General features: G+C 36.6%; 10 protein-coding genes across 10 annotated transcripts; 1 reads left to right on the top strand and 9 right to left on the bottom strand.

Moving 5' to 3' along the window:
* Positions 1 to 406: 406 nt before the first annotated feature.
* PRCAT00002527001 (cation:proton antiporter) lies at positions 407 to 1,960 on the bottom strand (the record flags this gene model as incomplete). Its single annotated transcript, XM_062952393.1, has 1 exon — positions 407 to 1,960. The coding sequence occupies one exon, from the start codon at positions 1,958 to 1,960 to the stop codon at positions 407 to 409; it is 1,554 nt and encodes a 517-aa protein (XP_062809300.1).
* Positions 1,961 to 2,330: 370 nt separating this feature from the next.
* On the bottom strand, positions 2,331 to 4,379 carry TOK1 (Tok1p; the record flags this gene model as incomplete). The annotated part of the gene is made up of 1 exon (XM_062952394.1): positions 2,331 to 4,379. One exon carries the CDS (start codon positions 4,377 to 4,379, stop codon positions 2,331 to 2,333), a length of 2,049 nt encoding a protein of 682 aa, XP_062809301.1.
* Positions 4,380 to 4,875: 496 nt separating this feature from the next.
* PRCAT00002529001 (histidine phosphatase family protein) lies at positions 4,876 to 6,261 on the bottom strand (the record flags this gene model as incomplete). Its single annotated transcript, XM_062952395.1, has 1 exon — positions 4,876 to 6,261. One exon carries the CDS (start codon positions 6,259 to 6,261, stop codon positions 4,876 to 4,878), a length of 1,386 nt encoding a protein of 461 aa, XP_062809302.1.
* A 1,153-nt stretch (positions 6,262 to 7,414) lies between these two features.
* On the bottom strand, positions 7,415 to 7,660 carry PRCAT00002530001 (uncharacterized protein; the record flags this gene model as incomplete). The annotated part of the gene is made up of 1 exon (XM_062952396.1): positions 7,415 to 7,660. One exon carries the CDS (start codon positions 7,658 to 7,660, stop codon positions 7,415 to 7,417), a length of 246 nt encoding a protein of 81 aa, XP_062809303.1.
* A 992-nt stretch (positions 7,661 to 8,652) lies between these two features.
* PRCAT00002531001 (sugar porter family MFS transporter) lies at positions 8,653 to 10,317 on the bottom strand (the record flags this gene model as incomplete). Its single annotated transcript, XM_062952397.1, has 1 exon — positions 8,653 to 10,317. One exon carries the CDS (start codon positions 10,315 to 10,317, stop codon positions 8,653 to 8,655), a length of 1,665 nt encoding a protein of 554 aa, XP_062809304.1.
* A 2,896-nt stretch (positions 10,318 to 13,213) lies between these two features.
* Positions 13,214 to 14,437, bottom strand: PRCAT00002532001 (serine hydrolase domain-containing protein; the record flags this gene model as incomplete). Its single annotated transcript, XM_062952398.1, has 1 exon — positions 13,214 to 14,437. The coding sequence occupies one exon, from the start codon at positions 14,435 to 14,437 to the stop codon at positions 13,214 to 13,216; it is 1,224 nt and encodes a 407-aa protein (XP_062809305.1).
* An 837-nt stretch (positions 14,438 to 15,274) lies between these two features.
* PRCAT00002533001 (endo alpha-1,4 polygalactosaminidase) lies at positions 15,275 to 16,153 on the bottom strand (the record flags this gene model as incomplete). Its single annotated transcript, XM_062952400.1, has 1 exon — positions 15,275 to 16,153. One exon carries the CDS (start codon positions 16,151 to 16,153, stop codon positions 15,275 to 15,277), a length of 879 nt encoding a protein of 292 aa, XP_062809306.1.
* A 1,031-nt stretch (positions 16,154 to 17,184) lies between these two features.
* Positions 17,185 to 18,999, top strand: PRCAT00002534001 (uncharacterized protein; the record flags this gene model as incomplete). Its single annotated transcript, XM_062952401.1, has 1 exon — positions 17,185 to 18,999. One exon carries the CDS (start codon positions 17,185 to 17,187, stop codon positions 18,997 to 18,999), a length of 1,815 nt encoding a protein of 604 aa, XP_062809307.1.
* Positions 19,000 to 19,242: 243 nt separating this feature from the next.
* Positions 19,243 to 19,989, bottom strand: PRCAT00002535001 (uncharacterized protein; the record flags this gene model as incomplete). The annotated part of the gene is made up of 1 exon (XM_062952402.1): positions 19,243 to 19,989. The coding sequence occupies one exon, from the start codon at positions 19,987 to 19,989 to the stop codon at positions 19,243 to 19,245; it is 747 nt and encodes a 248-aa protein (XP_062809308.1).
* A 394-nt stretch (positions 19,990 to 20,383) lies between these two features.
* Positions 20,384 to 22,270, bottom strand: SIT1 (siderophore transporter; the record flags this gene model as incomplete). The annotated part of the gene is made up of 1 exon (XM_062952403.1): positions 20,384 to 22,270. The coding sequence occupies one exon, from the start codon at positions 22,268 to 22,270 to the stop codon at positions 20,384 to 20,386; it is 1,887 nt and encodes a 628-aa protein (XP_062809309.1).
* Between the last annotated feature and the right edge of the window lie 577 nt (positions 22,271 to 22,847).

A 22,847-nucleotide genomic window follows, 5' to 3' on the forward strand; every position in this document is an offset into this window, starting at 1 on the left:
ACAAAGTTTAAAGCTCGGTATTTCACTTAGATAAGTGAGATGATGATAGTTTGACATAAATGATCATTCGCATCGATGCACGACCATACATTCTTATCATAAGCTGGCTCTATAAAATCTTGAAAAATAAATAATTCTAAATAAAATGCTTGAAAGGATGCTTTTGTTAAACAAATACTTTCATGAATATATTAACTTTGGAATAAATATCAGTGTCTTCTTGCCATTTTTCTGGTTTCGTAAACAGCGCAATCACTGAGTTAAAATTTCAAAATTTCAAACTATATCACTTACCTGCTATCAAGAATGATGACTATGTAGAAAATTGATAGAATTTAAAGCTATCCAATCATATGACACCACGAGACATGAAATAAAGTGTAAGAATACCCAACCACTAAAATAATTAATATAAACTTATATTTGTACCTGCCCCCCATTTGTGCAAAGGATCAAACAGCTCGTTAGTTCGTTTTTTGACTTTTCTTATGACATAACCTATCATAATGGGCCCCAAAAATGTACAAAGCACAATAGCCCATGTAACTACAATATAAATTTCAGAACTCTTCGAGCTCAGATTAGCTTGTGCATCAGAGAAAACACCTTTAGATTCAGCTAATGAAGATATTAAGAACCCGATCTCTCCTCGAGGTACCATTGACAAGCCCAATAAAACGGCAGTATATAAGCTGCTTATATGAACCATATCTTTTTCTGCTTCGGTAGATCGACGCTTAGAAAAATAACCAACCGCAAGAACCCAAAGACCACATATCAACTTCGAAAAAAACATCAATAATGCATAAACAAACCCTCTCCAAATTAGACGACCAGTAAACATCTGCGTTATAGGAATCGAAAATCCAATTGAAGCAAAGAAAAATGGGCAGAGAATTTTATTGAAAACTTCAGCATAAAACTTATTAAATATAAAATGACCAGTCAACCACTTACCTGTAGTATTTTCTCGTAATATTTCAGAATTTTCTTCGACATTTGGTGGTGCGTCATTAATATTGGAAACAGAAGAAATTGGGCAGTTTCTCAAACGTAGTATTTCAGAATCCCACCACGTAATTGCAGCCCCTGTAACATAAGCAGCAGTCAAACCCGACGCTCCTCCATAAGTAGCACCAATTACCAAACCAATTAGGGTGAGGGTCTGCACCACAAACATTGCCTTTTCTGCTGACAAAGATTTGAACCATCCATCATGAGATGATACGAACCGAATTACTCTAATTGTTACTGGAAGAAGTGCAAAGTAACAAAATACAAGAACAATGAGTATAAGTCCTAGGGAAACAAACACTGGACGCAACACACTTGCTGCCGTAAAATCTCCATCTCCAAGATTTGAAACTACCTGCATCATAATCAATCCCGCTATATCATCAATGACAGCCGCATTTGTTAATAGGACACCAAGCTTTGTGGTTTTCAAATTAGCAGTTGATAAGACAGTCAAAGCAGTACCTAAGCTCGTAGAACATAATGCGGCACCCGCTGCAAATGCTGCAACGGGAGATGCGTTTGAAAAACTCATCAATGTAAAACTTAATCCTATGGGAGTGATTATTCCTGTAATAGCAACACCTAGTGAAAGTAATAAATTGTCTTTCATTGTTTTAAATGGTGTAGATAAACCACCTTCATAAACCATCAATATTAATCCGATATACCCAAGTTGCATTATAGTTTTCTGTGCCGACAATGTGAGCCACTTACACCCTGGCACTCCAAAAGTGACTCCTATAAGGATTTGCCCAACCAAACCACAACTAATTAAACGATCAAGAACAAACTTAATAGCATTAAGAAGTAAAATAAAACCTGAATATATCAAGATTGTTACGGGATTAGGCTCCTCATATGCGAAATAAGTTAATGAATCGGCCATGATGGAGAAAAGCGATGAGATTGAAAGTCCCTTAAAACTGATTAAGGTTGCGCACATTAGATTTCCACTTCAAGTAGTGGATGCCTCATTAATCAGAGAAACAAAAGACAGACCAGTAATATCACACCAAAAGCATTTCTACATCTAAATTGCAGTATCGATAATTGATGTGGTTTAATGAAGATTAAAAGTGACGTATAATATAGACGGAATCTAAGTCTTTGTAGAGAGACAATGATAGCCATCGTCTGCACCTTGATGGCAGAAAACTAACGAATTAATTAGCAAAAAACCAAAACAAACCCTCTCATCATAAAATGGAGGGCCAGCAGACTTATAAATGCTTCTCAGCAGTGAGATCTATATAATGAGTCGTGAACCCATTGTTTCTCATTTTCAACGCTTTTTTCAACAAAGTCAACCAAAGTCACAGGGTGACAGCCGAAGTAGACGAAGGGCATATTGAAGACGAGCTTAACTTGTCCAATATCGCAACATTCACTTGCGACATTCTGCGGATATCTTCCTCAGTTTTTCCTATAGTTTTGAGAAGAAAAAATTTGGTTTCAATTAAAGGAAGTCTTAAGGGCGAATTTTTATCTAGCCAGTAGTAATCGCCTAGCTTGCTTGTAATTTCGACGACGGAAGAACGTGGCATATTATCTGTAATCCCGAGAAGGAACCTACCAAATTTAGACCATTCCTCATTGTTATATGTCTTTGATTCACCTTTCATGGAGTCTATATAATATTTTACCAAATGATTGAAGCAAATTGTAAGATGTTGGGTACTCCTTATTTGAAATATTATTAGATCCACCAAATTTGTATTTAATTCGAGCAATTCAGCTTTCTTTATACGAACATCGCCGGCAGTATCCTGTGGAATGTCGTTCCATCGCTCTAGTGATTTAATTAAGTTATCCATCAACTTGACTCGACATGCATTGTTTTGAATAAAAGTCAATTCATCAATATCGCGGACCAAAGAGCTAGCTTTTGAAACATTTTCTATTTGATGGTCGAGGGACATTTTGTCGTAAAGTTCTTGAAGTAATTTGCTTTTCAGGTCTTCTTCATCTTCGCTCTTTATGAACAAACTTTTGGTAGATTTGTTAACATTCATTGAAATATTGAATATTTGATCCCCTAAATCTGAAATCAAGATCGTCATTAAAGGAACAGCAAAAAATGTCCAAGAAACAAAAAAAATTCTTCCAAACGGAGAAATTGGATGAAAATCACCATAACCAATAGTTATAAGGCAAAGAAAGCAAAAATAGAAAGCATCAAAGTAGTCCCAGCCTTCAGAAGCATAAAAAACGCTAGTTCCTATAAATACGTAAGCTGCAAATGTAAAAATTGTTATAGCAATAGAAGAAATGCTTTGTGTGGCTTTGACTTTACGGTTTATTCTCCTCATCACTGCAAAAGATTCCTTCGGAGTAAATTCATAACCCTTATTTTTTGCGTGAACTATCTTCAGAGAGCTTCTTTTTTCAGTATTATGCCACCGAATTATTTTATCTGAAGATAACATTGCCACGCGTGTAATCATAGTGATTATGAGGCCCATCAAAAGAACGCCAACAAGTGAGTAAACCAAAATGAAAATCTTGGCCCCAGTTGATTTGGGAGTTATATCTCCAAGACCTATAGTTAAAATTGACGTGGTGCAGTAATATAGAGCTGAACCTTGAGTGAGATGCCTAATTAATCTCTCATTCACCAAACTTCCAATTACTAGCCAAATAGAGAGGACGATAGTGAAGGCCATTAATGTCCTTTGGGAAGATGTCAAATTGAACATGGGAGGGTACTTTTTTAACATGTATCCAGAATAATTGATAATTAAAAACATTGAACAGCAGAAATAAAATAGAGTGGTATGTACCCCTAACCAAAACCCCTCAGAACGATAAAATAAGGGATCAGTTCCAACACAGAATTTATTAACCTCAATAACAATAACCAATATTAAAATACTAGCAATGAGCCAACATACGATAGATATCTTTTGAGTTACTAAATAAGTATAACCTCTTGTGAAATTGAAAAGTAAAGAAATATTTCCACATAAGGCGAACACTAGGCTTAAGGCGTTAATGGCTCTTAAGTATCCGGCATCTTCAACTAGCTCGCCGCTTTTCTTTGAATATCTCCAATCTTGAACTAAAGCAAGTACTGAAAACAGGTTTGCCAAAGGTCCTAGACACGCTGTAATTACGGGAAAATATGATGATATTAAAAACCAGAACAAAAAGCCACTTTCACCGGGTTGAATATTCATATTAGTAATTGATTCTATTGGAGCTGTGACATATTCATCTACTAATAAATTGAAAACCTTATCGTCATCGTTTATCACGAAATTCATGAGATTGCTGTTATGGTCCGATCTTTCACCATCGTTAATACTGGATTCCAAGTCTGGACTTTCGCTACCCTTAGTCAGGGCTTGTAATTCAGTTTCCATATTATATTCAAGTTTACTACATCCATAGTTCAATGTTGTGTTAAAGTGAAAGGAGCCGTGGTCGCTTCAAATTTAAGAGCATCTCAATCAAAGTATCTAATAGAAAATTTCGTGCGCCTACTAAATTCCATCGAAGGCCATTTTGATCTTCAGAGACTCTCAATTCAATGTGGCATATAGCTCTCTGTGAGACATTTCCTGTTCAAAAACTTTGAATATTCAATTCTACAAGGTCTGTACCTTAGAAAAGAAGTCTTAGAGATCCTTATAAATCTGATGATTTTTTTTTTTAATAGGTTGAGATAAGAGGAGACTACGGGAGTTTCTTTAAATATAATCGATTTGGTGACCCTAGAATATGAAGATTCTATATATATAAATAAACCCATCTTTTCTTGACCATGATAATGATCCTTTCAGAAAAACGGTGATCAAGTTTTCCTAATCTATTAATAAAGACTTATAAATAAATCGAAGACTGAACAAAAAATTCAGATTAATAGGACAGTTTCTTCAAAGGGGCCGAGTAATCTTTTGTCATGTAATCCCAATAAAATGTTAAATGATCTGAAGCATTTCCAATGTTACATTGTTCCTTATAATCAACTCCCTCGAGCCTCTTGAAAAAGTAATTATTGAAATCATTTAGCTCACAAGAGAATCCTGGCCCATTCGAGCACCCTGGAATAGGAATCACGGCATCGTTCAATATATATCTGACATAGTTTTTGCCAGAGCAGTTTAGCTTTTCGACATATAAACGAGCTCCCATAGGCACCAAAGTAGATTTTGTGTATTTCCTGTCAAAATCGATGTACTTCAGGGTAAGATTCTTTCCTGTATCAAATAATCCAATAGCTGCCAAATAATTCTCCAAGTCAGTATCATGAAAAAAAGACAACCATATTTTATTTTCAGTATCTTCATTAAGTAATTGCCTAGAAGCATTAAATAGGACTGATCCAATTGGCTTGATTACTTTGTTTCCCGTACCATCGGAATAAAAGCCGTATAAGTCTTGGGAGTATTCGTATTTAACTAATTCATCTTGAGAGAAGAGGCTGCAAAATTGTGATATTCCCTTAACGTTCATCTCATAAGCACACCAATCAAAGAGAGTGTAAACATCATCCGTGGATAAATTTAAGCCTTTATTGTCTTTTAGAAGCCTTTTTTTGATCGATTCCAAATACTTGGAACTATACCTGCTTACAATCTCGTTTGCATAATCGTCGCTCCATGTTGAGCAAGCACTCGCTGGGGTCAAGCTGTTGGCGCCCATTTGCGAATCCTCTGAGAGAATGATGTTTTTAAACTTCTCAGTCGAATGTTCATCACTCAAAAACCCTTCAATGAAACCTTGAGATGTCTCATAAACTCTCATATTATTAGTAGTAAAGAGAGGGAGTACAAAATTCTCATCATACAATGATCCGTATTTTTGTCTGAAAAAGATCCCATGTCTAATAGCATCGGCGTATCCATTATACTGGCTACGACTGTTTGAGGGCGTAGTTAGCATCTCATAATCCTTCTTTCTTTTCACAAAGTACTCATATTCATTTAAAAAATACAAAGGTCCTTTGAAGGGTTCTGAGTAGGATTTAAATTTTTTTAACAAACCTTCAAAATCTTCACCTTTGGAAGCTGAAGGATATCTCTCACCATGCCTGGCAAATACCTGAACTTGCTGGATTTGACATTCTTCAGGAATTTGATTAGGAATTCCATAGCCTGGATGTTGGACATAAGGACCTGACCCTCCCATATAGCGTAGGATGCTATATTGTTCGACAGATGCTTGACCAGGAAGTATGATATCCTGATATGTTGTTGGTTCTGCTAGCAAAATACTAGCCGCTAGCCTTGAAACTGATACCATTTTAAGATTGCAATACAAAATTAGACAACTGATCTTCAAACATCTCTTTTTTATTTATATATGATGGCAAAGACATATTAGCATATTGTACTAATAAACTGAATCACAAATTGACTCTGGCTTGATTAAACGGAAGATATCGCCTAACAAGTAATGTGTCATCAAAACAATTGAATTATATCTTACCTCGTATATGTAATATTTGACCGAATGGTAAGCTCTAAAAGATATTTAATTCGTTGAAAAAGCTCATACTTATTCACATAAAAATGCGGACATTAACCACCGATTCTTTAGGCAAAGATTAATGCCATAGTTTTCGAATGTTATGACACTTTTTTCAGTCACCACTATTCGAGACTGCTAGGCGCTTCAAATGTTAATTTTTTACTAATATTTTCTAAGTAAAAGAATAAAGGCAATGATATAGCATGTCACTCCCAATGGTTACATTCAACGTAAAAAGGTCGTCAAATAAGCAAAGTAAACTCACAATTCTGCCACAAAGAACTTCAGTGTATGATGCTGTATTCTGTTTTCATTTATGAAGATGATTTGATCGTAATTCCGACAGCTTGTAGAATAAGTTCATATGTAAGCCAGGCTCGCGTGATAATCGATTTCTAATAATATGGGCCGAAGATGGTCTCCTTAATCCTAAAGGGCAAATGAAACATAAAACCTTAATCTTTTTGGAGTCTGTCAAAGAAGAAGGGAGTATAAGCTGTTATTTGAAAAAGTTAGTTCTGGTCTTTACTTCGAGCCATTTGCTGTCAGCTTAAACCTCGAAAATCACTGAGACCTCAATTTAAACTCTAAATCCAGTCAGGTTAAGTGGATATTCCAATTTCAAAATCAAGAGCCCCTATGGAAGTATGGAGATACTGAATCTTATTACCGTTTTTTTATTATGGTATTACTCGGACATTTTTAAATTTTTCTTTTCAGTTTTATTACAAAATGGATGTAACTGTTGGTCTGGTGGCTGTCAATGAATTCAATGCTAAGGCAGGTCAACACTTTCAGATTTTGAGGGTGCTGTCAAAAAAATAAACAGAATGACTTCCCATAGTGTTGGTTTAGAAGCCTAACCCATATTATGACGTAACATCATATGGGCTCTTTAATTGAAATATGCACGGCAAATTGTTGGTTATCCGTTACTCCTCCTTTTTTCTTTTTTTCCTTTTGGAGATCTATCTGAGTCTCCAGAAGTACCAGAAACAACAAATAAATCATTGAAAGGTATCACGCATCTTTGCAATAACCCAGTTGTACCTGCATAGTTGAACAAATAATACCTCAAATTGTTCAACCTAACGTCAAAACATATGCATTTCCCCGCAAATCGGATAAATAGGCATATACGGCTTCCCTCGCGTATACCAGGGCCCAGCATGTTTGAATATTTCCTCCGCTAAACTCCGCTTAATTTATCTTCTGAGCCTCTGGCAATGGACTATTTATACTTTGGGAACAAGTTTGCAAACTCACGCAAAAAAGAATGAAGCAGCCTGGCCGTAAGATATGAATCACACATCAAGGTTCAACTGAGCAGTTCATAAGGTTTAAAAGCTTGAGACAATGACTTAGTTTAAGGTCATTTGGTGGTTCATTTCAACCTCAACTTATCTCTATCACAAGTCAACCTGAATTGAAGTGAGAGCCTTTTTAAAAGGGTGAAAATGAGAAGTTATATTTACACAATATAACCTACATTTGAGCATTAAGAGCTTTGTTGATTTTGAAAACTATTAACAAAGAAAAGTTGCAAGATTCACTGATATAGTTTATTCCTTGAACTCAATGAAGAACCGATACAGGGGAGATAGACAGACTTTCGAGTGTGTGTCGAGTGAATACTCTAGGGATTATTTTGCCGCAAATTCAATACTGTTTTGAAATAAAATATTAAAGCTCTATTATGAGAGACAAAAAAGTATATTATTGCAATTTTTTTTTTTAACAAAATACTTCTTGACATAAAGGGACTTATCTGTCTACAATAGGAGTATTATTTCAATTCATTATAAAGGTTTTAGGATAATCCTGAAGAGATCTCTGAACATCATAGAGCTACCTTCCAGAATGTACTTAGGAAAGAAAAGAGATTAATTTGAAGTTTGATACTAGATGGTGCGACAAATATTAAATAGAAGATTCATTAATTCTTAGTTCTTTATTCTTTATCCTTGACATTAATCTGTCTCTTTGATAAGCATCTAGCATACATATTTTGAAATGTTAAGAATAGATGCTTTTGAAAACTTTATCAATCTAAAAGTTTGTGCCTATTAATTTTGCCATATAACTTCGAAACCAATTGAACTCGCAATTGGTGTAATAAAACACTTCTTATTATAATTTAGATTATTTCATAAACTAACATATTTAGGTATCGCTTGGAGGAGTGCCTTCTGCCTTGTTTTCGCTGCCAGAACGCGAAGATTCGACAGATCCGACAGTTTCTTCATGATGAACCGGAATTACCTTTCCTTCAGAGTCTATCACAGCATCAGGTACCTTTGGCTTCCAAGAAGCGGAACGCCATGCTGGAACCTTTGCATCCCACATTTGTCCGATCTCTTCTAAACGTTTATCTTTTGTCTCGGGGAAGAAGAATAAAACATGCAAGAACATTGTTGCACAAAATACTCCGAAGATTATATATGTTTTCCAAGTTATATTTTTGAACGCAGAAGGCGTAAACATACCAATAGCAAAGTTCAATGCCCAATCTGCGGCAGTAGTCACAGCAGCTCCTCTTTGTCTTGAGGCACTATCACCCCAAATTTCAGCACAATAACCCCATATACCTACACCCCATGTAGGTGCAAAAGAACAAACAAACAAGTAACAGCATGCAATGACGGCTTTTCCAGCAGCAGCGTTAGAGGATGGGATTATCCATCTGACTGTAGTATTTTTTTCGCCAGTTGGCAGGACATAAGCATCAACAGGCTTTCCATAAGTCGCCAAAATCCCACCAATCGCAAACTCCCAAGTCATCATCAATGCAGCACCAACTAACAATATAGGCCTTCTACCAACCCTATCCATGATAAAAAAGGCCGGGATCGTCATAACAACATTAAGAACGTATTGAATTATACCAGAAACTAATTCTGTATTACCTGTGTAACCTGTTTGCTGGAAAATGTAGACGATATAATACATTAAAGTGTTCATACCAGTCAATTGTTGCCAAATTTGAGCAAAAACAGCATGAAAAGTACGACGGCGATATCTCTTTGAAAATAAATCGATGTAACGGAACGCCCTAGCATTTTCTTCTTGCAATTGATCGCTGATCTCAGCGAGCTCAGTCTTGACTTCAGGATCATCAACTGGAGCCTTATGGATTTTGCTCACAATAAACTCACACTTCTCCCAATGTCCTTGTTTTGCATACCATCTTGGTGATTCTGGGATAAAGAATAAACAAACAAGTGATATCAAACCAGGTACCATCTGAAGACCCCAAGCTATTCTAAAAGACGCTACACCATTAATATGAGTTAATCCGTAGCAAATGAGAAACATAATCAAGATACCCAAGGTAACACAGAACTGGAAAAGACAACCAATTGCGCCTCTAATTTTTCTTGGTGAGACCTCGGACCCATAGACTGGTGCAACAGTTGAACCAAATCCCACGCCAAAACCAGCGATAAGACGACCACAAATTAATTGTGCAACATTTTGAGAGGAAGATTGTATTGCAGCTCCAATGATCCAAAAGAAGGAGCTCAAAAACAACGAAACTCTTCTTCCGAACGGCTCTGATACAACAGCAGAAACAAAACAACCAAAAAATGATCCCAAAGCCATGGAGGCAGATATAATACCCTGCAAGTTCGAGTTAGGAGAATTGAAGAAATTCAAATAGTCATCGTCTGCGAGAAACCCCGATATCGAGGCAATATCAAAACCGAACATGATACCAGAGACACAAGAAACCATACCCATAAAGTAGACGTTGTAAGTGGTAGGAAAGGAGTCTAAGTAATTTGCAAGTCGCAACGCAGGTGCTGCGAATTTCTCTTCGTAGCCCATTTTTTGTTCTTTTCTTTCACTAAAATACGCTTAATAGATTAGAATGTGATATACCTTCATATCGCTTTCAAAAGGCTGGTAAATCTTGCTTTTATAAGGTTCGAGAATATACGCGAGAGAAAGCTCAAACAACAGAATGACAAATTGACGTTGGAGAGGGGAGAAGTTGTTTCACGGAAGGGGAATAAAAAGTGGAGCCATGCAAGTGGCCGTAATTGTGGTCTGATGTCGCACGGCTATTTCCAAGATCATACATGTTACATTCCGCATGAGGAACATATGTTTGTCCGAAGGACCGCTATTTAAAGTTGGCTTTCAAATATAAGTTTTAATTTACTAAAACAACATTATTAAATATAAAAACTTGTAGCAAAATCATAAGGAATCGAATTATTCAATTCTAGTAAGCTATAGTACAGATATCTTGTAAGTTCAACAATACTCCCTTTGCAACAAGTCGCTTTCGCAAGTAGCATCTTTTATTTGAGGACCCTGCATATGAGACTTTTCAGGAAAAATTGGATAAGCGGAGAAACTTAAGCTCAAGAGCTCCGATCATGGTTGTTTTAGCAGGGCTCAGGAATAATACCATAAGCTTCGAAAAAAAAATGGGGAACAAGTACGGGGTAAATGACTTCTTTGGCCGGATGTTCAATTTCTCCTTATATCGCACATTTCTTGAAGAGATAGATCCTTTCAAAAGGGAAGTCGGTCTAACTCATTACGATGATAATGTAACAGCAAGTTCGAGATCTAAATTATATTCAAGGAGAAAAGATCTGCATCGCGTCTAAGTACGTTTTATTTTATATGCTTGTCAGACTAGTTGACTTTAGTTAAAAGCTCTTAAGGAAGATGCGGATACAAAGCAGCGGACTTATGTAAGATTTCTCGTTGATTTTCGACCGATAGAGAGAATAGTAAAAGTGAACTTGGAGTCCAATAATATAGTGAACAGCCGAATCTCGTAAGTATTCTCTAATAAGCTCAAAAAGTCCTCAACATTTCAATTCACTTCATGGGAATTTTTGATTTTAGCTGTTTTGACGTTTCAGTACATTAGGATATAGGCAGTTATAGTAGAAGCCAATACAAATCGTCTTAATTTTTTTATCTTATGAATTGAAAGGTTTCCTTTTTTACTTTAGAAGAATATCACATGTAACTTCAAATAGGGAATCTTGCCGGTTCTTCTGAAGATTACAGAAATATTTAATTACATTGGAGCATCTGACTTGATCACAGCTTAGCCAGTCTGTACCGTTATAGTGTCTCAGTTTTATAATTGCCTGTATTAATTATCGGGCATTGTCTCACAAATATGTGTATTCCCATTCTTTTTCAGATGAATCGGTATGAAGAAAAAAAAAACCCTCGTATCCTTGATAATCATGGAAGACTCTTTGATCTTCTCATTGGGGTGCAAGGAGCGTACTTCGAGAGTTGTAGTACTTAAATTATTACATGCACTGCTGGCCCAGCGATTGTGACTTTTTATTTAGTATGAAAAGCTTTAACGAATTATGGGTAACATAGATTATACTAGGTCCTTTTTGATCAAAGAGTGATGTGCCGGTAATAATTAGGCTGTAGAAGCGAGCAGATAAGTGAGAATGCGAATCATCCTCTTCATATTCTGCAAAGGACATGGATTTAATTAGACAGGAAGAAGCTAGCAAGTACAGGACACTTACTGAAATTATTCTTAGTGACAATAATGAGTTTGAGCTTGAGGGATCCTAGGCCGATCTGGCACCAAGCATCTAGTGTGGGAACCATTATGGATTCAATTAATGAAGAGTAGGAAAAGATGAAGGAGAGAGGGTGCTTCATCGTGTTTAAATAAATCTAACAGGGCCCATTGCCAAAAGACTGACGTATTTTACGTGGTTTATCAATTTGAGATAATACACAGGGGATAATCAAGAGGAACAGTATCCTCTACATAAAGGAAGGAAGTATACATTATTGACTTTGCGATGGCGAGAATATAAAAGCAAGGGGAGTGACGGAGAACTGGATCAAGGTGACAAAGGGGCGCTGATACTATTGTTCCTTTATTCTCTCGAAAATGTCTTGAGTATTAGGTTTTTTTCAGTTCCAATTAGAACTAAATCGGCGGCTTTAACTTTCATCTTCTACTTGACTGTAGATAGAAACTAAGATCCTCGGATGACTAAGAAATGTGGTGAAACATGACAGAACTTTTAAGCAATTCGTGTCCTGCTTTTGATATTTCAAATTTTGGCGCATACGAGTTCTCCAAATATCATTAAACCGAAGAAAAATTAAAAATTTGCAGTAAAAGCAGAAAATTAAAATGTTATCAAGCTATCTTTTTTGTAGCAGCTGTGCTATTCGAAATAGTGCACACTTGTGGACCTATAGTAAACAAGGCATTTCAGGACTGAAAGTGAGAGAGAATGGGATAGAGTTGACGAAGCTCAAAAAGATATAACATTTAAGGAGCAAATTCGAATGCTAGAATCGGAGAATACCTCAAAATTTTATTTATCTTCCAATGTTTGTCAAGAGATGAAGATGCGATAATAAAAGACAACGAAGAGCTAATCTTCGAATATAATCAATATCTTATTTTTATTTCCTATCAAGCAGCTAAGAATTAGGTTTTTTGGAGTAACATCGGTGAATTTTTTGCAACGAATGACCAAGCTGCCCTTAAAAATACATTGTAGACCAAAACGCAAAATATAAAAACATGTCAGAATATCAAAATCTTTTTAAGAAACTCCAAGAAACCGGTTAATGACCGCGCGCAAATCACTAAAGGTTAAACTCTGATAGTGAACTTCATTTTTGACAAGGACTCATCATTTCTGTTCTCATTTAGAGTGATCAATTACTTTGAATTAGATCGAAAAAGCTTATATAAATATTACTCTAAATATTTGTAAACTGTTGATTCAACCTTATAAGATGTTGCAGCAGAATCATCTCCCAATGGATAAATTTGTGAGGCATAAAATCCGCCAATTTTATTCTTTAAGTCTATCCAATAAAACAAATTGGAGAGACCACACCAGTAAAGAGACCCTTTTGGTCTGCCGGTAGGCAGGTCGTCGCCGTTCAATGCAAAACAAAGTGTCCAATCATTTGGCTTTAATGATGGATCTGTAGGAATGTCTTTGCTCAATTCTGCCTTATATGACTTCAAGGACTTTACATGTAAATCTGATGGCAAATGGTTTTGAATGGCATATTTGAAAGTCTTTTCTGATATAATTGGAACTCCCTCTGAAGTCTTCCCATCATTCAACCAAATCCTAATAAACTTTAAATAGTCTTCGACTGTGGAAAACAAGCCGTGGCCACCAATATCGAGCGAAGGGTCAGTTGGAGGCTGGTGCCTAAATGGTACTAGACCATCTTTGGTGCGACTGTAAAGCGTAACAAGTCTCTTCTTGTCCTTTTCATCTAATACATGAAACGTAGAGGAGTCCATATGTGCCGGCTCCAAAATATTGTCTTTGAGATATTCCCCTAAGCTCTTTCCTGTAATTGCTTCCAAGACCTTACCTGCCCAGTCTATCCCCATACCGTACATCCATTGAGTACCAGGTTCGAAAAGAAGAAAAGAGCCATCTAGCGATTTCTCCGAAAAATTCTCAAAGCTTGGTTCTCCAATCGCAGAATCCACCTTTTCGTATTCGTCACTGAAAAATGTATATCCTAGACCTGATGTATGTGTCAATAACATCCTGGTAGTTATGTCCACTTTTGGCTTTTCAAAAAGCGGAGTGTTATCATGATTGAGTCCTTTGAGCTTACCAAGCTTAGAAATCCTAGGTAAGTAGTTTTTTGCTGGGGCATCGAGGTCGAGAAGTCCTCTTTCCCATAATTGAAGAAGTCCGGTTGATACTACTGCCTTCGTACAGGAAAAAATACAAAACAAAGAATCAGTCTGCATTGGCTCCTTACTCTCTAAGTTCTTATAACCCAGGGCCTTCAATATCTCAACTTCATGTTGGTTGGTAACACCAGACACAACGCCAGAAGCATACGAATCTGGGTGCTTCTGAGCATCTGTACTATCAGCAAGAATTACATCCAATTCTTGGGATAACTTTTTAAAATTTTCCTCTGTGAATAACAGAACCATCTCTCTATAACTTTAGGCAATTATGCTACTATAAGCAGTATGTACCGAAACAAGTGGCCACTTTCTTTAAAAACTTAGATGGATATTCTGGAACTTTATACTATCATTGTTCACAAAGAAAGTGGGGGTCAACTTGAAATAAAATAAATGATAGACACTTATAGGAACTATCTTGTTGTTCTATGATTGGTTTGGTCAATTTTTGTGGGGTTGTATGGCCTGCCGAAATCTTCTGGTGGGGATGAAAGCTTCTGCCATAGTTTAATGTCAAATAATATGCGCGACTATCTCCGACCAACTAAGCAAAGGTGGGGAGATACAGCACGAGCTACCACTTGAGAAATTATTTGTAGGGGAATCGGCGGATTTAAGAAATCTAGGCCGATAGCATATTGTATGGAAGTTAAATCGTCTACCAAAATAAGATATGTGTAGTGGCAATTTTAAGATATTAAGACTTCAAGATGAAAAACTTTAAGTCCGAACTAAAGAAAGCTTTAATCGATACACGACTTCCATCTATGAGGATATCTTATACCCTCTAACTAACGTCTAGAGGAAGAGGAACGCTAATCCTAAAGAAAGAGTCTGTGACCAATATAAATGCTTGTAGAAGTGACTTCAACTTCAAATTGTAAAGGGTCATTTTCCTGTTCATATTCGATGATATCTAACTGTTAAAAATTTTGAATGAAGATAGACCTCAATTCAAGAACGGAAAGCTTCCCAAAAATATATATGGTGCCAAAGTAGCTAAAAGCATCTAATTAAAATCCTTTAGAGTCAGGCCAAGTAAGTAAACAAATTGTTCATGGCTGTCTCTTAATATCATTTCGATTAGCAAAACTGTATCCAATTATCTAAGTCAAGGTTTTTTAAGATCGTGGAGAACCCCTTAGAGGACTTGTTGCTGCAAATACGCTTCACAGTGGAAGCGCTAACATTTTTGTTATTATTCTTCTCTCCTTTGGGATACTCAACGTGGAAGACACATTTTTCGTTTTTAATAAATTCCTGGTAATCTTTACAATTGTCATACTGGACACATTGTTCTTGAACGGAGAAGTCTACATCGTTTATCACTTTTTTTATAATCGAATCTGAATTCTTTAAGCCAATTGACATATTATAGGAATGAGTGACTTTGGACAAATATTTGATGAAATCAATCGAGTCATGCTTGGTTAACCCTAATCCATTTTTATTGTCATATCCATCAATATTGTCAGGGTCTATGGCGTCACATTTCTTATCATGAGCCATCTTAATTCTCTTTCGCATAATGTCTCTAACATTACTCGATGAGATGTTCACCCATCTTTCACCCTTCCATCCATCTAAAGGCTTTCCCAAGTCTGATTTTTTGAAGAGTTTACTGTCACTACGCCAGTCTTCATATGATCCGGCGGAAAAATAGCATATAACTTTCTTGTTATTATCATGAAGAGACTCAATTTCCTTAGCAGAGTTGTCAAATAGATCAATATCATATATGTCAGTTTTTTTGTTTATCTGCTTGACAGTATTCTGCAAGTGGTAGTCCCATGTGCTACCTATCGCTGGTAACCATATTTTTTTGGGGCTTTGGTGATCAGTGGCTGAACTCGTAACTTTTTTTTTAGAGCGCAATCCAACTCCTAAGCCCACTCCGAGGCTCAATCCCAAGGTTACGAAAATTAAGAATACTCCTATTACAGCATACCTTTGAGCCTTCATCTTTCAAGCGTTTGAAAATAGATAGATCTCAGTTCGACGAAAGTGGCTGGCATTTTTAGTGATCGCTTTTTAAACGCCTTTAGTCACGCTTGCAAATGTTTTCACGCAGGAGCCAAAGGTAATTGAAGTTAAAACGTAATGGCTTTAACTAAATGACTGAAAATAGCCTTACGAGAGTCTGAAATGCAGGACTTCTTCTTTCGATGAAATTGGATAATGTTCAGGCTTTTGAAAAAAATAAGGCAAAATGACTTTACTAATGTTTTCGTTTAATAAAAGTTAACGTTAATTTTAGGTTTATATGGAAAATTTCAATCAATTTATGTAATATTTGTTAAAAATATGTACTGAATGCCACTTATATAATAGGCCTGAAATAAGACGACTTTTAAGCTCACTCGTAGTGTATGTGCAATTAAAGTTTGAATTCATTTGAAAGGAAAAAAAATGTACATATGTAAAATACTTCCCACCATCAGCTCTTTGGGTATCTCGACATAAGATGTCTTTTCGTTTGTAATAAAACCTATATTTTGCTACAATAAAGATCGGTCTCCAAAGTTGAACTGGAGCGTTTAGCCGTTTGCACTGTAAATTTCCTTTCCTAAAGTTATGATTTGAAAACTATTAGGATGTATTCATATGTTTTTCTCTCAGCAAACGCTATACGTAACTGCAATAATGTGTAATTTCAATTTGGAAATAAAAAAAAAAATGTTGCAGTTTTTTGTAAGTTTTGACTTCTTCTCTAAAAAATTGGAAAATGGCCCGAAACAAAAGTTCCTTAAAAAACCAGCTAATTCATTTGAAAACTTAAAAAAATGAGATCAAAGACTTGACATCAAGCAATATTTGAAAAGGGGTGTACAGAGAGTACCGTGACCGTAATATCCGTAAAAAGTTCAATTAATTTGATTTTTTGAATATCCACCTTGGTGGCCTTGTATCTTTAGAAACACCCCACTGGTTACTTTAATATGTAAGTATAAAGCCATCTTTTTAACATCTTTCAATTTTGAGCTTAAATCTTTATGGAACTTCAAGGTGATACTTATAATATTCCTCAAGAGGACTTTTTTGAAGTAATCATAGTCGGCGGGGGAACCTGTGGTCTAGCTATTGCAACAAGATTGTGCGAAAAATTAGCAGGTGCAATCTACACTGAGGACGAACATCAAAGATTCCACTGGCTCAAAGGTAGGCAAAACAGGGTGAATTTAATAAACAAAAACATTTCTTCTAATAGGAGTTTTCAATCTCCCGACAAAAGAAGGACATATTCACTGTCCAAAACGTTCTTGCCAGAAGATATCTTAGTTATCGATAAAGTTTCGAATAGATTCATGGGCCAATGGGACAACCAATTTTCAAGTTGTCAAATCCCCTTCCTAAGATCGCCAATGTTCTTTCATCCTGATCCTGCCAATGTAGATGGGTTGGTATCCTTTGCTCATGAAAAGGGAAAAGAAGGACCTGAATTCTTAAGGGAAATCGATAATGTTGTTGGTAAGGAATACTCTAAACACCAAATGAAAAAGAGAAGATCCAAACGAAAAGGCTTAAGTAAAGTTCCAGTTCCTTCAAATGGTAATACACACGATAAAGAAGGTCTCATAGATATTAATATGCGTGACTGGAAGGATTACTACAGGCCGTCGACTAGTCTTTTCAAAAGTTTTTGCGTTGATCTTATTGAGAAGTATAACTTAAACCTGAGAATACAAAAAGGGGAAGTTATTGAAATGTCATATCGCAACATTAATGTTATAGGAACTGAACAATCTGGAACCGGGTTTATTATCAAAACGTCGTCAGGGAAAATTTATGGTTGCAAAATTTGTATCGCCGCGCATGGTCACGAAGGCGAAATAAACTATCCAGCTCATTTCGGAGATCCTCGTTTTCCCGAAGGGAGTTGTCACACAACCCACATATTCTCCCGGGAAGTTAATTTTCCAAATGAAAGACTCCTTCTGAAAGTGAAGATAAAAGAGCCCACCAACTTGGTAATTGTCGGTGGTGGTTTAACTTCAGCACAACTCGTTGATGTTGCAATAAAATCTGGAGTCCAACAAGTCTATTTAATCTTACGAGGACCCTTGAAGATTAAACATTTCGATTTTCATCTTGATTGGGTTACCAAATACAAGAATGTCAAAAAATCTGCCTTCTATATCAGGGAATCTGATGAAGAAAGGTTTGAAATGATTCAAAATGCGAGGCAAGGGGGATCAGTTAATCCTGAATACTACAACATCTTGAAGTCTTATGTGAAAAAAGGAAGATTGAAAATATTTGACCATACCCTGATTGAAACACAAAATTGGGATGATAATAACAAAGTATGGCATTTGGGCCTCCGTACCAATGTAAAAAGCAAATGGAATCCTGAACCGGTGAGAAATTATTACGAGTTATCAAGCATGGATTACATAGTTTACGCTACAGGTATTAAAGCAAACATTGAATGTTTACCACTCTTCAAAAATATTCTTAAGGAGTATGAAATTCCTATAGTCGAGGGTTTCCCATGCTTAACTGACAACCTACAATGGAATAATGTCATTCCTTTATACATCTTGGGAAAGTATGCGTCTTTGAAAATAGGACCATCCTCCGCCAACTTAGATGGAGCAAGACTTGGCGCAGAAAGAATTGGTTGGCTTTTGCAAGAATTGAAATCACAAGGAAAGTTTATTTGGGAGCCTAAAGCATTCGAGTGCACGGATGATGTTTCGCACATAAAAGCATGTAAGAATAAGTCGGACCCTTTATCAGCTTTTGAGACAAGGCTCCGTCTAGCAACCGGCGAAATAGGCTGGTTCTCCTTACTTCTGGAAAAATAGTGTGCTCCTCTACTTACGCTAAAAATGAAAGTATAAAGATATATAACGTCACGATATCGAAAATACTAAAAACTAGAAGTACTATTATAAAAGACACTTAAACACATTAAATTCTATCACCTCAGTCATCTATTTTCGAGCAGTTGCGGATTCATGCTGATAAGTGGTCTCTGTAATGACATGCATCAACCCCTAACAACAACTAAGTAGATCCCATAATTGCAAGATTATTATTCTAAAACTTCAGGCTACATATCCACCGTTAGCCCTAATAATTTGTCCATTCACCCAACTAGAATCTGACGATGAAAGGAACAAAGCTAAAGACGCAATTTCTTCTGGAGTACCAATTCTTTTGAAAGGACAAATCTCCTTAAATAAATCTACTGTTTCTTTGCTATTTAACTTTAAAAATAACTCTGTTTCCACGGGACCTGGTGATATTGCGTTAGTGCTAATACCCTTAGCAGCTAATTCTTTAGAACAAGTACGTGTAATCTGCTCAACGGCTCCTTTAGTTGCCACGTAAAGACAATGGTCGGGCCTTACATACGAAGATGCCGTCAATGAAGACGAAACATTAATAATCTTTGAGGCTTTTTGCATATGATGCAGTGCATATTGTGTAAGGAAGAATAACCCTTTGACATTCAAATCAAAAAATTTATTAAACTCATCTTCTTCTGTGTCGCTAATAGATGTTTTGCCCAGGTAAGCAGCATTGTTAACTAAAATATCAACTTTCCCAAATTTTTCAACCGTTTTGTCAATTAGCTTTCTACACTCCAGCACTTTACTCAAATCTGCTTGAACAAGAAGATTATGCTTATCACCGCCAAGAAGCTTAAATGTCTCATTAGCTGCAGCTGAGTCATGTGAATAGTTAACAACGACGTAGGCGCCTTCAGATCTAAACCTTAGAGCTATTGCCTTTCCGATTCCTTTAGATCCGCCCGTAACAATTGCAATTTTCCCATCTAATAATGCCATAACTCTAGGTCAATTAGGGACGTACTAAACAATTAGTCCAACACATTTACTAGAATTATACATTTTTTCAATTATAATAATATTTAAGCTGACTAATAAATCTATCTGAGGGCCGAACAAAGTTTCAAATTTAAACTGACTAATAAATTTATTTGAAGCTCTGTCCCTGTGAACAGCAAAGCTTACTGTCTAAAACTGATCCGAATGGCGATCTACTATAATTTCTTTAAATATAACATCTTTCATTATAGCTAATATATTAAAGAGCGTTTAAAGGTATGTTTACCATGAACACAGCGATTCGAAACAAAATGGAGATTGACACACTTGTATCGAAGTCACTAAAGAAATCTATGAGACTCTTAAACAGAGTCAACGGACTCTCAACAAGCTTTTAAAAATGGATATCAGATGTCTCTTTGGATGACCTCTTGCGCTTAAATAAGTTGAATTCAAACAATTTCAGCATTGAAAAGCTCTCATCTTTGTTAGCTTTTTCGACTTCCTCGATACTCTGCTCATTCGTGAGCTCCTTATCTCTCAAGAATAATCCTGAAAAAATCATAGGAACACAGAAAATAAGGGCGATCATGATTAAAATTCTCTGGATGTATCTGTAAGCCTCGACCATTCCATCTCTGGCGGGAGTTCCCCAAGTGTATTCAACGATAAAATTGTATGGTTCTGTATAAGCATATAATGCTAATTTTTCATTTTTTATCTCTTTCAACAATTTCAGGTACAATGTCTGGGACCAGACTGCTCCAGCGACAGATGACCCAACAGCAGCACCAATACGGTATACTGTCATGGCAAAGGAAATGATAACGGCCATATGTTCATGGCTGGTACAAGACTGCATGGACACCTCCACTGGGTATGAAAAGAAAGTTGTACCGAATCCCATCAAACAAACACCTCCAATAACACCAGCATGAGAATCAGTTCCAGACCTGAAATGGAATAAGATACCCAAAGCGACCATCCACATAGCGCAACCAAAAATAATAAATCCCTTCAATTTTCTGAACTTTACTACGAAAAGACCATAAAAGACACCAGCAACGACTCCGACAAATGACGAAAGTGAAGTAATCCTAGTTGCAGAAGTTTGACTTTCATTAATTGCAACCATCAAGACGGTGTACAAATAGGAAGATTCTACTGCAGAAATGAAGTTTAAAAGCAGACTAATTAACAAACCGGCCCAAATTCCTCTATCCTTAAGCAAATGCAAGGGAGCAATAGGATGCTTTGACCCATATCCTTCCCACAAAACGAAAACTGGGACAAGAACTGCTCCTATTACAATCGGTGCTATTATATTTCCATGTTTCCATGTACTTTTGACACCCCCTGCTAATGTCAAGGGAACAAGTATGCAACCTAAACATGCGATCAATAAGAGCAAGCCAATTATATCAAGCATCCAGAATAAATGTTTAAGGAATCCCCACAAACCTAATTCTTGGTATTTTGTTTTCCTCATTTTGAACTGTTTCCATTCTTCAGTTTTTCCGGCCAAATATCTCATATGTATCATACATAAAGTCAATGGAATACAAGCTAAAGGAAAAATGAAAGCCCACATACCTACACCCCATGACCATCTCATTCCTACTGCCCCAGTTACATTTCCTGAGATCCAAGTGTTAATGATGAACGGAAACGTTGGCGTTAAAAGGAAGAACAACCTCCACTTCAAGCTCGAAAAATCAGCCATTATGAACATGACTGTAATTATTGCACCACAATATCCAATCAGGTACAAGATAGCACCACCCGCATAACGCTGTACATCCTTAGCTTGAGATTCTATAATTGTACCAACAACGTAAAACATGACGGCCACCAAAAATATTTCTAATCTACCAAACACATCAGATAACCTGGCATAGACGGGCTGAGCTGCTGCCATTGCCACAGCCGTTATAACATCCACCGTACTCAACAAGGTGTGTTCTGCATAAGATTGGGTGGCATACCCAGTGAACACGTACCTTACGTTTCCATCAAGACCATATGCATAACCTACAAGAAATGCAGAAAATAACAAGATTAACTTATAGTACCACTTATCCCATTGAAGAGCTAATATTTCAGCTTTTCTCACACCAATTGACTTTTCTTCGTTTGTAATGCTCCTTGAATGTTCAGTATCATCTGAGAAGGACCCGTCAGCTAGCTTTTCATTTTGTTTGCTATCATGGCTCAGAGAGTCCCTTTGAACAGAAGAGTCAACTCCATTATTAGGAATGAAGGTAGTTTGTTGGGGCTGCATTCTTGAAAAATTTTAACAGATTAATCTGATAAACGAGGATAAGCTCCACTTTTATTTTTCGGCAAACTCATCGTACGGCGTTCGTATTCGGAAGAAAAAGTTAAGAGTGAAAATTATAAGAATAGAGCTCGCATATTCTTCGGCATTTAAGACGGAATACAACGCTTCAAAGCCAGCAATATGCAAGAAAAATAGCTCAATAAGATTCTGAGCTCCTTTGAATCACCCACAGGGAGAACCCGCCTCTGCTCCAAGCCACCAATTAGTTCAGTATTACAGGACTATTACTTAGTAGAAGAATGGAATTGGTTTCTTTTAATGACAGCTATCAAATTCAATTCTTGCAAGAATATATGTAAAATGAGGGAGTTGTCCGACCTGAGATTATGGTAGGGTTTCAATGATGGCATGTATACGAAAATTACAATTGTAGTGATAGAGGTAAAGAACGCTAATAATAAGTGTTATCGATTGAATCAATGCACCTATGGCTGTTTGACGTCTTCGGAGACGCTTCCAGTTCGTTATTGGCATTAAGGCGCGTTTTTACTTTAATGTAAGGCAGGGCCATCGCACG

The sequence above is a fragment of the Priceomyces carsonii genome, assembly GCF_900007245.1.
Source record: "Priceomyces carsonii strain CBS4050 genome assembly, scaffold: Debaryomyces_carsonii_scaffold_3, whole genome shotgun sequence".
In the NCBI taxonomy this organism is placed as follows: Eukaryota; Fungi; Ascomycota; class Pichiomycetes; order Serinales; family Debaryomycetaceae; genus Priceomyces; species Priceomyces carsonii.